Source organism: Globicephala melas, chromosome 10 (genome assembly GCF_963455315.2).
Source record: "Globicephala melas chromosome 10, mGloMel1.2, whole genome shotgun sequence".
NCBI classification, from domain to species: Eukaryota; Metazoa; Chordata; class Mammalia; order Artiodactyla; family Delphinidae; genus Globicephala; species Globicephala melas.
Window position 1 is genome coordinate 6,829,156 of NC_083323.1, and position 17,798 is coordinate 6,846,953.

Sequence of the window (17,798 nt, forward strand, 5' to 3'; positions counted from 1 at the left end):
CAAAACTTGATGTTCCTTTTTTATTTTTTTGTGGTTTTAAAAAAATGTTTATTTTATATTGGAGTATAGTTGACTTACAATGTTGTGTTAGTTTCAGGTGTACAGCAAAGTGATTCAGTTATACATATACATGTATCTATTATTTTTCTTGATATTCCTTTAGAGAAAAATTAACATAATCTACAACATATCCATGATGTCCAGCTAACAATAAAAGTTACTAAACTTTGGGACTTCCCTAGTGGCACAGTGGTTAAGACTCTGCGCTCCTAATGCAGAGGGCCTGGGTTCAATCCCTAGTCAGGGAACTAGATCCCATATGCATGTCACAACTAAGGAGCCCACGTGCTGCAACTAAGGAGCTGATGAGCCACAACTAAGGAGCCCGCCTGCCACAATTAAGGAGCCAGCAAGCTGCAACTAAGACCCAGTGCAACCAAATAAATAAATATTTTTGTTAAAAGTTACTAAACTTATAAAGAAGGAGGAAAAATTAACTGATAATTAAGAGATAAACAGTCAAAGAAGTTGACCCAGGGATAATCTAGATATTGGAGTTAGCAGATAGGGACTTTTAAAAATGGCTATGATTATCATGTTAAAGAAAATAAGACAAAAAGATAGACAAAACAGATGAAGAGCTAGAGTAATTCAACAGAGAATTCAAATCAGTAAAAAATCAAATAGACACTGTGGTAGGACAGCCTCTAAGATAGTCACTAATAATCTCCACTTCCTAGTATTCATTTGAGTGTGGTCTGGATTTATTGAATAAATTTGGTAGACGTGAGATATCACTTCCAAAATAAGTTTACAAAAAGACTGTGGCTTCCATCTTGAACACTGTACTCACTCTCACTCTCTGAACACTTGCTATGGGGGAAAACAGTTGCCTTATAATGAGGCAGCCCTGTGGAGAGCCCCAAGTGATGAGGGCCCAAGGCCTGCCAACAACCACGAAGTGGATGCCACCTCACACTCTCTTCCCCAGCCCAGGTGAGCCCTCAATGATACCACAGTGCCAGCTGACTGATGACCACCTCATGAGGGACCTTGAGCCAGAGGCACACAGCTAAGCCTCACCTGGATTCCTGGTCCCTAGGAAACCATGAGATAATAAATGTTTGTTGTTTTAGCTGATAAGTTTTGAGGTAATTTGTTCATAGCAATAGATAACATAGACATTCTAGAACAAAATACAATATCTGACATTAAGAACTCACTGGACCAAATGGGTTAACAGCAGACACAGCAGAAAATAGAATTAGTGTGGGGAACAGGTACAAGATGCTTTGTGAGCAACAAATGCTCTGTTCTCTGATCCCCATCCAAAGGTCTTGAGTTTCTCTTAGGGTCTGAATATACATACACATACTATGTGTAAAGCATTCTATGTTCCCTGTTAGGAAAACTCAGCAGTATAAAGATGTCATTTTTTTTCGGGGGGGCCACACCCACAGCTTGTGGGATCTTAGTTCCCCCACCAGGGATTGAACCCACACCCTCAGCAGTGAAAGCACAGAGTCCTAACCACTGGACAGCCAGGGAATTTCCAAGATGTCATTTCTATATTCAATTATAATCCATATTCAATGCAATCTCAATCAAAATCCTGATGATATTATATTATTTTTTTGTTTAGTTTTTTGTTTCCAGTTTTACTGAGAAATTGACATACATCACTGTAAAATTTTAACACATACAGCATGATGGTTTTATTTATATATATTGTGAAATAATTACCACAGTAGGTTCAGCTAACATCCATCTTCTCATATAAATACAATAAAAAGAAAAAAAAATTTCTCCTTATGATGAGAACTCTTAGGATTTACTCTTAAGGACTTTCCTATGTATCATAGAGCAGTGTAAGCTATAGTCATGTTGTGTATTACATTCCTAGTACTCATTTATCTTAAAACTGGAAATTTGTACCTTTTGACCTCCTTTCTCTAATTCCCCCTCTCTCTACCCTCTGCCTCTGTGACTTGGGGGTTTTTTTTGGTTTGTTTTTAGATTCCACATGTAAGTGAGATCATACAGTATTTTTCTTTCTCTGTATGACTTATTTCACTTAGCATAATGCCTTCAAGGTCCATCCATGCTGTTGCAAATGGTAGGATTTCCTGTTTTTTCATGTCTGAATAATATTCCATTGTATATTTAGACCACAACTTCTTTATCCGTTCATCCATCATCAGTGGACACTTATGTTGCTTCCATGTCTTGTCTATTATAAATAATGCTGCTATGAACGTGGGGATGCAGATATCTTTTCAAGTTGGTGTTTTCATCTCCTTTGGCTACATTCCCAGAAATGGAATAGCTGGATTATATGGTAATTCTAATTCTTAATTTTTTAAGGATCCTCCATAGTGTGTTTCATAGTGGCTGTGCCAATTTACAATCCCACCAACAGGGTTTCCTTTTCCTTTCACAACCGTGCCATGATTTGTTATCTCTTGTTTTTTTGATGATGGCCATTCTAACAGGCATGAGGTGATATCTCATTGTGGTTTTAATTTGCATTTTCTCAATGACTAGTGATGTTGAGCATCTTTTCACGTACCTGTTGGCCTTTCATATATCTTCTTTGGAGAAATGTCTATTCAGGTCCTTCACCCATTTTTTAATTGGGTTATTTGGTTTCTCTGTTCATTTGTTTTGCTACTGATTCTTTACATACTTTGGATATTATAACTAAAATAAAGGAGAAACCTTGAGAGTAGCCAGAGAAAAACAAATCTAGGACCTATATGAGAAAAATCAATTTGAATGACAGCTAATTTCTCATTAGAGGCCATAGAGGCCAGAAGGAAGTGACACAATACTTTTCAAGTGTTGAAATGTCAATCCAGAATCCCATATCCATTGAAAATATCCTTCAGGAATGCTGGGGGAAATCAGGAAATTCTCAGATGAAGGAAAACCAAGAGAATTTGTCACCAACTGATAGGCTCAACTGACTTTTTTTTTGGAGGTAAAATTGGTATATTACATTTTATGAGTTTCAGTTGTACAACATTATAATCTGATATCTGTATACGCTACAAAGTGATCACCACCAAAAGTCTAGTTACCATCCATTACCATACAATTGACCCTCTTCACCCATTTCGCCTACCTTCCAGCTCCCTTCTGCTCTGATAATCACCAATCTGTTCTCTGTATCTATGAGTTTGTTTTTGTTTTATTTGCTCATTGTTTTTTGCTTGCTTTTTTTTGTTTTGTTTTGTTTTTTAGATTCTACATATGAGTGAAATCATATGGTATTTGTCTTTCTTGAGATCCATCCATGTTGTCACAAATGTCAAGATTTTCTTCTTTTTTCCTTTTCATTCTTTTCCTGTTTTGTTGATCTGTCTGTCCGTTTTTTATGCCAATACCATACTGTTTTGATTATTGTAGCTTTTAACTGAATTTTGATAAGGGTGCAAAAGCAATTCAGTGGAGGAAAGCTGGCTTTTCAACAAATGGTTCTGGAGTAATCAGACATCCATAGGCAAAAACAAAACAAAACAAAACCCCTCAATCTAAATCTAACAGTTTATATGAAAATTAACTCAAAATGGGCCACGTACTTAAATGTAAAACATAAAACTCTTAGGAAAACAATCATAGAAAATCTTCTGGACCTAGGGCTAGGGTTCTTAAATTTGACACCAAAAGCACAGTCCACAAAAGGAAAAAAAATTATAAATTGGCTTTCATCAAAATTAAACGCTCCTGCTCTGTGAAAGACCGTGCGGAAAAGATGAAAAATCAAGCTACAGAGTGGTAGAAAATGTTTGCAAACCATGTATCTGACAAAGAACTAGCACCTAGAACATATAAAGAACTCTCAAAACTCAACAGGTAAACAATTTAATTAGAATATGGGCAAAAGACATGAAAAGCCATTTCACTAGAGAAAATATAAGATGGGAAATAAGCACATGAAAGGATGTCAACATCACTAGCCATAAGTGAAATGCAAATTAAAACAATAATGAGCTATTCCTACACATCTATCAAATGGCTAAAATTAAAAAGTTGCTTCACCAAAAGCAGAACAGGAACTGGGTCACTCATATATTGCTAATCAGAATGCAAAATGGTACAGCTGCTCTGGAAAACAATTTAATAGTTTCTTACACAATTAAATATGCAACAAACACATAACCCAGCAATTGCACTCCTGGGCATTTATACTAAAGAAATGAAGGCTTGTGTTAACACAAAAGCTGTACACAAATACGTACAGTTTTACTTATAATAGCCCAAAACTGGAAACAACCCAGATGTCCTTTAAGGGGTGAATGGTTAAACTGTGGTAAATCCATACCATGGAATACTACTCAGAAATAAGAAGGAATAAACCACTGATACATATATCAACCTGGATGAATCTCAAGAGAATTATGCTGAGTGAAAAAAAAAAAAAAGCCCATCCAAAAGGCTGCATACTGTATGATTCCATTTATAAAACATTCTTCAAATAACAAAATTATAAAAATGGAGTCCCTTTATTAGGGAGGGACTAAGGAAGGAAAAGGATGACATGAGGGATCCTTGTGGTGATGGAAATGTTCTGTATCTTGATTATATCAATGTCAGTATCCTTGTTGCGATACAGTACTATTGTTTTACAATATGTTACCATTGGGAAAAACTGGGTAAAGGGTACATCTGACTTTTCTGTGTTATTTCTTATACATGTGAATCTATAATTATCTTAAAAGTTTAATTTAAAATGTGTAGCATAATACAGGGAAAATTATAAAAGCTGCTTTCCCTTCCCTACAGGGGCCAGAAAGAAAAGGCTGAGTATAAGGCATGTGGCTATATATCTTGGCCCTGATGGATCAATTCCTGATACCTCCCCGTTGCTTTTGCTTCCATCTTGGGACCCCATGATCCCATATACCACTGGAACCCAAAACACCCTCTGCTCAAATCTCTGACTCTAAGGTGGTGGTCTCAGGAAGAAGGATGCAACCATTTTAGATAGAAAAGCTTTAAATCAAGGCCAAAAGTGGGGTGAGAGGAGGGATGGAGTAGAAGAACAACACCGAACCCAAGTAAAAAATTCTGGGAGCTGGGACTTCCCTGGAAGTCCAGTGGTTAAGACTTTGCCTTCCAGTGCAGGGGGTGTGGGTTCGATCCCTATTCGGGGAGCTAAGATGCCACATGGCTCGAGGCCAAAAAACCAAAACATAAAACGGAAGCAATATTGTAACAAATTCAATAAAGACTTTAAAATGGTCCACATCAAAAAAATCTTAAAAAAACAATTCTGGGATCTAGTTCTCACTCCACTACCAACAGCATAAGTATCTTAAATGCTGAGGTCTTCAATTCAACCCAATTTAACATTCACTGGGCACCAACGACAGTGGTGAGAGGTGGCTAGGGATAGTGGTTAGTTCTTAACCTATATGTACATCAATGTCCCCTACCAAAAAAAAGTAATATTCTTTTCTACAGAAAATTGAAAAATTTGGGTTAAATTGAAAATCTTGGGTTAAATGTTCATAAAACACCTTTAGAAATCTCTATTTGTATTAATCCATAACATATAATGTAAGTAAAAAATGGGGGCTTAAGATGCAAACACAGCATCTAGGCAATGCCCTGGGTGCATTCCAACCCTCCCACCTCAACAAGACTACCACCCTCCACTGGTTCTTGGTCACTAGGATATACTCTGTAAATGTGTTGTAGGGATTGAGGCTAAAGAAAGTTAACGGGATTCTCATAATCTGATTAGTAGGCAAAGGAAAGAAAACTGACATTTATCAAACATCTGTGTGAAGCAGACACTCTTCCAGGCACTTCATAGTATATACATTATCTCATTTAATCCTCTCAACCCTGTGTGGTAGCCATTGTTATGCCCATTTTACAGATGCAGAAACCAATGTTCATGGAGGAAAGGTAACATGCAGCTTGTAACTGATATCAGGGACTGACAATAATTTTTTTTCACTATATGCTACATTGCCTCTAATTTTACAGAGGATATTTATTTTCTGTACTGTGCTATCCTGTCCAATTTTCTAAAATAATTGTTTTTAATAAGGACAAATAGGGTTTTTTCCTTTTTTAAGGTGATGAAAGGAAGAAGGCATTATTAAGACACACTGGACTTTACACATTTGAAAAATCATCAGACCTTTTTTTTTTTTGGCTGCGCTGTGTGGCATGTGAGATCTTAGTTCCCTGACGAGGGATCGAACCCGCGCCCCCTGCATTGGAAGTGCGGAGTCTTAACCACTGGACCGCCAGGGAAGTCCTGAGACCATTTTTTTCCAACAGCTTCACTGAGATATAGTTTTCATACCATAAAATTCATTCTTCACCCATTTTAAGTGTACAATTCAATAAATTTTAGTATATTTACAAAGCTGTACACGATCACCATGAACTAATTTTAGGGCATTTCCATCAGCCTGAACAGAAACCTCATGCTACACATCTGCTCCTCATTTCTACTCAGCTCACTAATCTACTTTCTGTCTCTATAGATTTGCCTTTCCTGAACCCTTCATACAAATGCTATCATACTGTATTGCTGTGTGTCTATCTTCTTTCTCTGAGCATAATGTTTTCAAGGTTCATCCTGGCTGAAGAGTTTTCTATTGTATGGATGTACCATACTTTGTTTATCCACTTAAAAAAATTTTTTTTGGTATATCCAGTTGATAGACTTTGGGGCTGTTTCTACTTTTTAGCTATTGTGACTAATGCTGCTATAACAATTCACATACAAGTCTTTGTGTGGACAAATCTTTTCATTTCTCCTGGGTAGACACTAGGATTGGAATTGCTGGATCATATAGTAAGTCCATGTTTACCTTTTTAAGAAACTGCCAGACTGTTTTCCAAAGTAGCTGTACCATTTTACATTCCCATCAGCAACGTACGAGGGTTCCAATTTCTCCATGTCCCCACCAACACTGACTGTTGTCTGTTTTCTATTTTAGGAATTCTAGTGGGTGAGAAATGGTATCTTACGGTTTTGATTTGCATTTACCTAATGAACGCTGAGTGTCTTTTCATGTATTATTGGTCATTTGTATCACTTCTTGAGAAAAACAGCTATTCAAAGCCTTTGCCCATTTAAAAAAAAAAGGCTATTTTTTTAAGAGCAGTTTTAAGTTCACAGAAAAACTAAGTGCAAAGTACAGAGTTTCCATATACCCCTTGCCCTGCCCACCCTCCAGCCTCCCCCACTACCAACATGCCCCATCAGAGTGCTATATTTGTTGCAATGGAAGAACCTAGATTGACACATCATTGCCATCCAAAGTCCACAGTTTACATTCGGGTTCACTCTGTGGGTTTGGACAAGTATATAATGACATGTATTCACCATTATAGCATCATTCAGAATGGTTTCTGACCTAAAAACCCTCTGTGTTGTACCTATTCATCCCTCTTTCTATCCTAGTCCCTGACAACCAATGATCTTTTTATTGGCTCCATAGTTTTGCCTTTTTCTAGTATGTCATATAGCTAGAATCATACAGTATGTAGCCTTTTCAGATTGGCTTCTTTTACTTAGTAATATCCATTAAAGTTTCCTCCATGTCTTTTCATGACTCATTTCTTTCTAATGCTCCAGAATATTCCACTGTCTGCATGTACCACAGTTTATTTGTTCACCTCCTGAAGGCCGCCTTTGTGGCTTCCAACTTTTGACAATCATGAATAAAACTGTTATAAACATCCATGTGCAGGTTTTTGTGTGGACATAAGTTTTCAACTCATCTGGGTAAATACCAAGGTGTGTGATTACTGGATTATATGGTAAGAGTATGCTAGTTTTTTTTGTTTGTTCGTTTTGGGTTTTTTTTGGCTGCCCCTCACAGCATGTGGGATCTTAGCTCCTGGACCAGGGATCGAACCCAAGCCCCCTGTGGTGAAAGCACGGAGTTTTAACCACTGGACTGCCAGGGAAGTACAGAGTATGCTAGTTTTGCAAGAAACTGCCAAACTGTCTTCCGAACTGTCTTCCAAACTAGCTGTATTCGCACCAGCAATGAGAGTTCCTGCTGCTCTACATCCTCATTAGCATTTGGTGTTGTCAGCTTTGCTTATTTTTAAATTGGGCTATTTTTTTTGAGTTGTGTCTTTTATATATTCCAGATACAAGTCCTTTATGGAATATACCATTTGCAAATATTTTCCCCCAGTTGTGAGTTGTTTTAGAGACCTTTTTTTTTTCAATGAATAAGAATATTAAACACTAAACTCATGACAGTGGTTACTCCTAGAGGAGGCAGGAGCATGAACCAGGTCAGAATTACACAGGTGGGTATGAGAGGTAGAGCGCAGACTCTGGAGTCAGCTACCTGGGTCTCAACCCAGTACTGTCAAGTAACTTAGCCTCTGTGTTTCAGTTTCCTCATCTGTAGAATGGGTATAACAGCACCTATCTCACAGGTGTGTTTCAAGGCTTAAACAAGTTAATGTGCCTGAAGAATGTAAAACAGTGGTTACCAGGAGCATGGTACACAATACATAAATGTTAACTGTACTACAACTTCTTGACGTGGGTACTGAAGTTCAAAAGTTCCCATTCTACCATGCTTTATCACTTACATATGTTACATGCTTTTTTAACTTTTGGGGAAGGCTTTTATTCTTGGTTCCTATTTCTTTCCACTACCCCATCTCACAGTTACCACATTTTTATATTTCAAAAGTTCTTTCTTAACTAATATCTAGTAGATGCCTTTAACAGCAGGCTATAGATACACTGTCTCATTTTGTTTTATCACCTCAGCTCTTTTTTTTTTTAACATGCTTATTGGAGTATAATTGCTTTACAATGGTGTGTTAGTTTCTGCTTTATAACAAAGTAAATCAGCTATACATATACGTATCTCCGTATCTCCTCCCTCTTGCATCTCCCTCCCACCCTCCCTATCCCACCCCTCTAGGTAGTCACAATGTTACAAGCTTTCTTTTCATGCATAATTCATTTAAATGTACAAATACATTTTAAAAAATAATACAGGGAAAAAATCCAATTTTTTACCCTTTAAAATGGGTAAGACTGGGCTAGATGCAGGGCCATCCCCCATGCTGGCTGGGGTTCCAGAGCTAAGCTCAGCCCTGACCCCTGCTGCTTCCCCAAAACTCACAAAGTATCTATCAACTGCATTTTCAGAAATGACCAGTGGACTCCAGGCAGGAGTCTGTCTGGGGCAGAACCTAAAATGGCAAGTGACCTAGGCTGCACCACCTCACTTTCTTCACCTGTAAAATGGGGATGCTAACAGTACCCACCTGATCTATGAGATTAACTAAGACTAAGTAGAAAATCTACGCACGGCCTGACATGTTGTTAGCTGTTATTTTTCCCTTTACCCTTCCAGGCTCCCCTTGATGTTCAGAGATATCCTCAGTAGAAAAATGCTAGGAAAGGGACTTCCCTGCTGGTCCAGTGCTTAAGACTCTGTGCTTCCACTGCAAGGGGCGCGGGTTCAATCCCTGGTGGGGGAACTAAGATCTCTCATGCCCTGCAGCAAGGCCAAAAAAAAGAAAAGAAAAAGAAAAATGCCAGGAAAGAGAGAGGTACCCAGAATGGACGACCTAAGGTTCCTTCCAGCTCCAAAACTCTGGGCTGTTTTTCATAGAGATCCAGAGTTTGGGATGAAAACGTCCCCGTCTAAAATGGGGCTGATGATATAACCCACCTCCCTGGGCTCTGGAGAAGGGCCGAGAAGCTCAGAAGCTCAAGGCCAGGAGAGCACTTTCACGTCTCTACCTCGCTTCAAAAGAGCTGGTTTATAGGGGGGAAAAAAGTTATTGCGGAAAAGCCGCAGAGGTGCCAGGCCAACGCCACAGCAGCCCAGGCGCCATTACTTGCCTCAGCAGGGCCCACGGCCCAAGCGCGGAAGATCCACGACGTGCGTGTGGATGGACGCTACCACAGTAGCGCCCGGGGCAGTTCGCGGGCGTGACGCAGTGGACGCCAGACAGCAGGCACGCGCCAACTCGCGGCACAACGGCTGGCCTGGGCCCGAGCGGCCCCTGGCGGCGCGGTCGGGCGACCGTTAGGACGTTCAACGGCCGAGCGTAAGATTCCGCAGGTGAGCCTGCGCAGCCTCCACCTGCCTCTCTCACACAGAGAGGGGGAGAGGGGGAGAGGGGGAGAGGGGGAGAGGGGAGAGGGGGAGAGGGGGAGGGGGAGGGGGAGGGGGAGGGGGAGGGGGAGGGGAGGGGAGGGGAGGGGAGGGGGAGGGGGAGGGGGAGGGGAGGGGGAGGGGGGAGAGAGCGAGAGAGAGGCTTCTCAGCCAATCAGAGAGCCCCATAGGCGTTCTCCCGCCCACCAGTAGTTTAGGGGCGGGACTTTAAGTTTTAGCCAATGAGAAAAAAGATTTGTCCCTCGGCCAGACTTACGGGTTGAAACGGGGTGAAGTTGGGAGGTGGTTTCTTTCGCAAGATGGCGGCAAGCGGCCTCCGTCGCGCTGCTGCGGCCAACACCTTGGTGAAGCCCATTTTCAGTCGGGACATGAACGAGGCCAAGCGGAGGGTGCGCGAGCTCTACCGCGCCTGGTATCGGGAGGTGCCGAACACTGGTGAGAGGCAGCGGCGCACGCGGGGCCCCGGAGGCAGCCGCCCAAGGTCGCCGCCGTCCCGGCCTCCCATTTCTGCCGGGCCGAGCCGAGGTCACCAGCTTGGGCAGAGGTGATCCCGAGCGCTTCAGGGGAGGAGGGCCACACGAGCCTTGGTGGACCTGACCTGGCGGCGGCGGCGCCAGGGTCAGACCAGTCGTGCTCTGCGTCGGAACCGCGCTGCTAGGGCGCCCTTGCCCTTTTGTCCCCCGTAATTCTTCCCGAACCCCTGGGAGGGAGAGCAAGGACTGTCAGTGACACACTCACTTTATAGATGATGCAGCGGAAGCACCTAGAGACGAAGTGATCCGCGCAAGGCCCAGAGCCAGCCCCTGGTGGATCTGGAACCCAGAGTCAACTAGAGTTCGTGAATGTGTTTACAGACATCCATTAGGTTATATAAACAAAGGGGCGGTGGGATTTGAGCGATCATCTGGTTCCCACATCCCCCACAGAGAAAGAAGCAGAACCAGAGCAGGGAAGTGACTTTTCCAAGGTCATCCAATCAGACAGTGGTGTCTTTTCCAGCCCCTCAGGGTGAGGTGCCTACCTCCCCAGTCTCCAAAGTCTTTTTACCTAGTGCCACAGGCCCCTAGTATTCCTTAGGAACTCCTTCCCCTGCCCCCCCAGAACCCCTGTCTTCGCTTGGATGTCAGAGAACCAATGTGTTCACCCGAAGGATTAAAATATAAGCTCCCCACGTTCAGAGACTTTTTTTCATCTTGGCATCCCCCTCAGCGCTGCCCCGTGTACCCGATGAAAGAAAACTTGGGGAAAATCCCATCTGAACTGTCAAGGGCAGTACAGATGTCAGGGACTGTCGATATTTGGTAATTTTGTTGATTTGATTTAGTGTGTTTTATCGTGTTTTTAAGTGAGCTGGAGCGCCATAGCACCCCTTAGGGTGCCACTTCCTTGCCTGTGTGTAGAATGTGGTGGTTACATGGACTTGCCTCCACTTTCCCCTTAGTAGCTGTGTGACCCTGAGCAAGTTGTTTCATCTCGCTATGCCTCAGTTTCCTCATCTGTAAAATGATAATATATAGTACCTTCTTCAGAGAGTTGCTCTGTTGAATAGGATAGTGTCTGACACTTAGACACTCATTAAGTGCTGGTTGCTACTGCTGTCTTGTTATTATTGTTACTGTTATGTGTAGGGCTTACACTCCGTGCAGAACCCAGCTCTTTAATGTACAGGAGCTGTGTCTGCTCCAGTGTCACTTGTCCTCAAGCTGACTTTTTGAGAGGTTGCCCATGACCATAACTTAGACCCACAGGATACAAGGGAGGGAGAAACCGGAGTGATCCGGGCGGTTCAGGGACTACAAATTTACATGCCTTCAGGGGACAGATGGGGAACAAGACCCAGATGGCAGAAAGAATAGTTGGCAAACGGTAAAAATCAGTGACTGAGTTGAGGATAGAACCCAGGTATCTAGCTTGTTCAAAATCAACACCCTCCAAGACTTTCCCTCAAATACTGTTTGAGAAGATAAGCCCACAGTCAGAAGGGTCCTGAGAAGAGGAGAAGGCAGGGGGTTATAGGAGCCTGTAGAGCAGGGGGAGGTTGGCGGGGGGTCAGTGGGGAGGATCAGTGATCTGTAGCTTGTCGTTTTCTCAGGCCTGTGTGTACACTGGTGTCATGACATCCATCATTGGGGATTCCAGCTGAGGATCCAAACTAAGGACTGGGAATAAGTAAAAGTATTGATAATAACTAACATTCATTGAAATGCATACATATGGCCCAGCACTATGCTAAATGCTTTACATTGCCTCATTTTAGGGTGGGTTCTAATCATTTCCCTGTCTTGCAGATGAGAAAACTGAGGCACATAAACTTGTCTCACTCACACCATTAGTAAGTGGAAGAGCCAGACTTCAGACCCTGATTGTCCAGCTGTTACACTTGGCTCAGCTTCTGCTGTAGTTTTCCCTGCATCTCACGGGACCCAGTTATGCTGCGCTTGTGGAACAGAGTGCCATTTGCCTGGGTGGTTGCCTCCACATGGGAGCACAGAACGAAACTGCCTTGGATTCCCTCCTTTGAAGAAATACTACATGCTGCTCGCTGGTTACAGCACAACAGGAGACCTTCTATAGAAACTATTCATTTGTTTAATTTCCATTTCATTGGGTACCTCTTGTACTACAGGGTCAGTACTGGGTGCCTAGAGAGATATGAAAGTGACTAAAACACAACCCTGCCTTCCAGGGTCTTATGGTCTAGTCAGGAAGATAGGCATATATAACCAGATCATTAAAACCCAAAATGTAACAGAGGTATGGGAAGTAAGTGCTGAAATTTTTAATAGTTAACATCAGTATCGATGCTTTACTGTTTATAAGATGTTGTCACTTGATTTTCACCACATTCCCGTAAAGGAGTTAGGTAAGAGGTTATTGTCTTCCCTACGTTGTAGATGAAGAAATAGACTGAGGAGGCTGTACCCCAGGCAAGGTCCTAGTTCATGATGGTGTGGAGACCTTACCCAGCTTGTTTGACCCCAGATCCCATGTTCTTTTTTCATCACACCATGCTGCCTTCCCATCTAAGGATCTCCCGGCACTTGGTATGAATGCTACCAAAATGAACTGGAGCAGACGGCTGAGAACCATCAGTGTCATCCTTCCTAACCTGTCAGAGCCTCCCTGACTCAGAAAAGCCTTAACAATAACTTGAGGAAAACACACAGACTATGGAAGTCACCTTCATCCAAAAGGGGCACTTCCATATCTTCTTTTTGTGCCTCTCAAATTTTTTCAAATCGAAATTAAAATATGCAGGATTCGAAGATTAAGCCAGGAGTCTGTGAGTTGAGAAAGAACAGTTGGAAATGATTTACTCCAGGGCTTCTCAGCAGTGACATTTGTGCTGGATAATTCTTGGTTGTGGAGACTGTCCTGTGCATTGTGGGATGTTTAGCAACATCCCTGGCCTCCACCCAGTGATGCCATTAGCATTCTCCCCCCTAGTTGTGATAATCAAAAACGCCTCCAGATGTTGCCAGATGTCCTGGTGGGCAAAAATCGTTACTGGTTTGACAACCACTGATTTAGACCAAAGAACAGTTGAGTGGGCTATAGCTTAGGCTGTTCCTGTTTGCCTTCCTGCAGCCTTTCTCACTGGTGGAGGGGGTGTGTTCAGGGGGTTGAGGTGGGAGAAGGATGACTAGGACAAAGCTATGAATTTGCCTCTTTAGAGACAAGGATTCTTAACCTGGGAAGATGGGCATTCAGGGATCCGTGAACTGACACTGTAGGCAAAACTTTGCATTTGTGCCTGTGAATGTTTTCCTGAGGAGAAGATTCATACACCCAGTGCGCTGGTGTGTGGTTCAGGAGATCTTGTGGAATGGGAGTAGGTGGACACCAGCTCCCCCAGTATGCACAGAGGCACCTCGCTTTTCTCTCCCAAGGTTGGGCAGGATTCTAATATGAAAACGCAGGAAAGGTAAGCACTGATAGCAGGGGAAGATTCCTCATACTCCTTTCCTTAAAAGAGCACAAAATTGTAAATTAAAAACCAATAAGCAACCTGGATTCTAGGCCCATGTTTGCCAGGGACCAGTAGTCTGACTTAAGGCAAGTCCCCACAGTCCTCTAGTGGTAAGATTCTAAATTCCAGCATCCATATTAGTTTGCATTAATTTGTGTCTCTGTCTTCTTATGGTCCCTTTGTTTGCTCTTTTCTAAAATTCCACATGTGATACTGTGGTGTTTAACAGCTAACTCTCCGTCAGGAAATCTAGATTTATAGTGTTTACCATTTTCAATGATGTAAATACTCCCACCACGGTTGATTTTAAGCTATCAAAGTGAAGTCAGTGACGGCCGACTTGGGAAGAGATGTGTATAATTGGCTCACCGTGGCAGCCTGCTCCAGCACACCACTGGATACTGAGTTCTTTCTCATGTGATCCTCTGTCTTCTCTGTTAACACTTACCTGCAAAGCTGGGATGCAGTTTCTCCTACTAGATTTCTGCTATTGCTTATTCTTGGGTTGAATCAGCCTGGCATGATCTCTTCCTCAGCAGAAGCTTTATTTTTCTATTGCCATCACTAAGTTATGAGTATAATTAAAGATTCAAACTTTGTTGTTGATTAATTCAGTCACTAGATAGCCCTCATGGTTTTCAGAGCTGGTTGTGATAGTTCCATAGACGAGAGTGGACATGTCACAGGAATGGCCACACCACAGGGTATCCTCACCAAATGAGCCCACTGCTCTGCTCAACCACAGTGCTCATTCTAGCCTGTGAGCCTTGGTTATGCTGTCCCCTGAGCCTCGTGTGCCCCTCTTCTGTCCTTATTCCACCTACCACACAAGGCCCTGTTCATGTCCTTGCCATCAGCAAATCCACTGAAGTCCAACTGCCAGAGGATGAGAATAAAAACACCTAATTTTCAAAGGACATCTATATGCCTTGTCAAACTCCCAGGTCACTGAGTCTGTGCCACTATTTTAGCACTTAATCAGGGATCGCTGAATATTGTGATTTTAATATTTGCACTCATGGATTTAAGGCCTAGAGATCAGGAGCTACATCTTAAACTCCTCTCTTTCTTCCAGGTAACCTAATATGGTAGTAATCGTTTGCTGGATTGATGCCTTTCCCTACCTGCACACTCAGCAGTCTCCCTCAACTCTTAAGTTTGCATGGTGCACAAACCTGCACCATATCACTGTACATTAATTTCAGCCATGTCATCTTCTGTCAGTTGCTCCATGTAATAATAATGCTAACATTTATTGAGAGCTTATTCCATGCCAGGCACCGTTCTCTCATAGAATCCTCACAACAGCTCTGTAGTTGTATGTGCTGTTGTCGTCCTTATTTCACTCACAAATAAATACACTCAGGCATAGAGAAGTGAACATACACAGAATCATATAGCTGATAAGTGACAGAGCTGGGATTTGAACCCAGGTTGTTCATACTCTTGAACTGTGCTATACTGCCTCTTCAAATGCAGTGGGCTTGTCTCCCCAAACAAATACGCTCTTTGAGAGCAAGTGCCATATCTCACGCTTCTTCACATCCTCAAGCACCTAGCTTAAGGTCAGGCTAGTATTTGGTGAATGGAATGAATGGGCAACCTATGTGTTCAATGACTAGCCGTTGACTCAGTTTTTTTAAAAACATGTTTTAACCATCTCTACTCTGAATCATGTTTTTTCTTTAGTGCATTTATTCAAGCTAGACATCTCTGTGAAACAGGGACGGGATAAAGTCCGAGAAATGTTTATGAAGAATGCCCACGTCACAGACCCCAGGGCGGTTGATCTTCTGGTCATTAAGGTAACTAACTCTCCCTGACTGATTTTAAAGAGCAGCCAATTTGTCCAGAGCTTCTCAGTCTTCTCAGATGAACATTTTATCTCCAAGTTTAAAAGCAACTACTAGGTCAGCAACTGTTACATAGTGTTTCAAAGGAATAGTTCAACTTGGAGGTTCTCACCTGGTTAAATAGATTATAAGATTATTCAAGAGAAAATCCACTGGGGCTTACATTTTAAAACTAAAAACAGACAGAGGAAAGTTTGAACTCTTCTTGAACCTCATCCCTGGAAGTTACTGCTTCACCTGGTTGCCAGTTTTCAGCTGGAAGAGCAGGCCATGGAGTCAGATCCTGGGCCTGATTCTGTCTCTCTGGTCCGTCTCATTGGCATCAGTGGCAACTTCAGCATATGGGCCAGTAAATAACACGGAAAGAATGTTAAGCAGGAATGTAAATTAAGCCAGTCAGGTTAGGCAGTCGGGGCAGAGGCCTGGTGACCTAAAGTCTCCTCTTGGAACCAGTCAGCCAGAGAGTTAAGGAGTATTTGAAAGGTCTCAGAATTACTTAGTCCAACCACCTCATTTTCCAGATGCAGAAAGTATGGTCTGGATGCAGTATGTTACTTGCCCAAGGTCACTCAGCAAGTCAGTGCCAGAGCAGAGAATCGAGTCCTGGCCTTCAGTGTTGTATTCCTTCCACTCAGCCACTCTGACTGAAGACCTCTCCCCTCACTTGTGCAGGGAAAGATGGAACTGGAAGAAACAATTAAAGTGTGGAAGCAGCGGACACACGTTATGCGGTTTTTCCATGAAACAGAAGCACCAAGGCCAAAGGATTTCCTGTCCAAGTTCTATGTTGGGCACGACCCGTGAAATCACTCAATGGAAAAGTGCATGTTGATATTTAAATATTTTAGAGCACAAATAAACTCAATATATGCTGGTCATTTCATGATAGAATTCCATTGGTGAACCAATGAGAAGCTCTACTTCTGCAGTCTCACTTTTCGTCTGAACAAGTTGAACACACCACCTGTTCTTTCCCGTCTCCTGAAGTGTGGTGTTTCCAGTAAATTAGATTCTCTTTTCTCAGAGCCTTGCATGTTGGTAAACAGGAATGGTGAGGCCATCTGCTCAGAAACTGCCGTTCTGGGTGTGATGCTGGATGGCTTTGTTAACTTAGCTGTGTTTCTACAGCCCCCAGGATTGGATATTTTGGTGTAATGGCACAGATTATCCAAAATTAGCCAGCTCTTGCTACTGGAGGAGGATCCGAGCAGCACAAAGAGGCCCAGAAGTAGAGCTGACAAGCTGGGCTGTTTTTCCCTGGGTTCTGAAGAAAATGGCTGCTCAGAGGCCTAACCCCTTGTCCGCAACAAGCATTGGTCCTAAAGATGAAATTAACTTGTCAATCAATCAGGCATCTTGCTAGGGGACACAGCTGTTCAGTGCACGCACAGAAGTATTCCCTTTGCAAATGGAGTGTGGCTCTAGCGATGAGAATAAATCTTGACCCAGGTTAAAGACCTGATCTGTTTGCTTTGGATGGTAGTCTTCTCTGTTCCTTCCCTGGACAGTCTAAATGCTGGAGAAAGGGGTTCAGTATCTATAGGTACAGTCACCCTGATGATTCCTAAATTTTTCAGCACCAGCAACCCCTTTATTATTATTTTTGTTGTTTTTTTTAACATCTTTATTGGAGTATAATTGCTTTACAATGGTGTGTTAGTTTCTGCTGTATAACAAAGTGAATCAGCTATACATATACATATATCCCCATATCTCCTCCCTTTTGCGTCTCCCTCCCACCCTCCCTATCCCACCCCTCTAGGTGGTCACAAAGCACCGAGCTGATCTCCCTGTGCTATGCGGCCGCTTCCCGCTAGCTGTTTTACGTTTGGTAGTGTA

General features: G+C 42.5%; 2 protein-coding genes across 3 annotated transcripts in view; one reads left to right on the forward strand and one right to left on the reverse strand.

The window, feature by feature from the left end:
• Window positions 1–10,108, reverse strand: part of LOC115852719 (uncharacterized) — a 32,898-nt gene extending 22,790 nt beyond the window's left edge. For both annotated transcript variants that reach the window (XM_030855760.3, XM_030855758.3), the window contains exon 1: window positions 9,860–10,108. The gene's annotated coding sequence lies outside the window, so the exon portion shown is untranslated. The remainder of the gene's footprint in view (window positions 1–9,859) is intronic.
• A 292-nt stretch (window positions 10,109–10,400) lies between these two features.
• On the forward strand, window positions 10,401–16,837 carry NDUFA6 (NADH:ubiquinone oxidoreductase subunit A6). Its single transcript, XM_030855762.3, has 3 exons — window positions 10,401–10,571; window positions 15,796–15,911; window positions 16,632–16,837. The coding sequence occupies exons 1-3, from the start codon at window positions 10,436–10,438 to the stop codon at window positions 16,761–16,763; spliced, it is 384 nt and encodes a 127-aa protein (XP_030711622.1). The 5' UTR covers window positions 10,401–10,435; the 3' UTR covers window positions 16,764–16,837.
• Window positions 16,838–17,798: the final 961 nt, after the last annotated feature.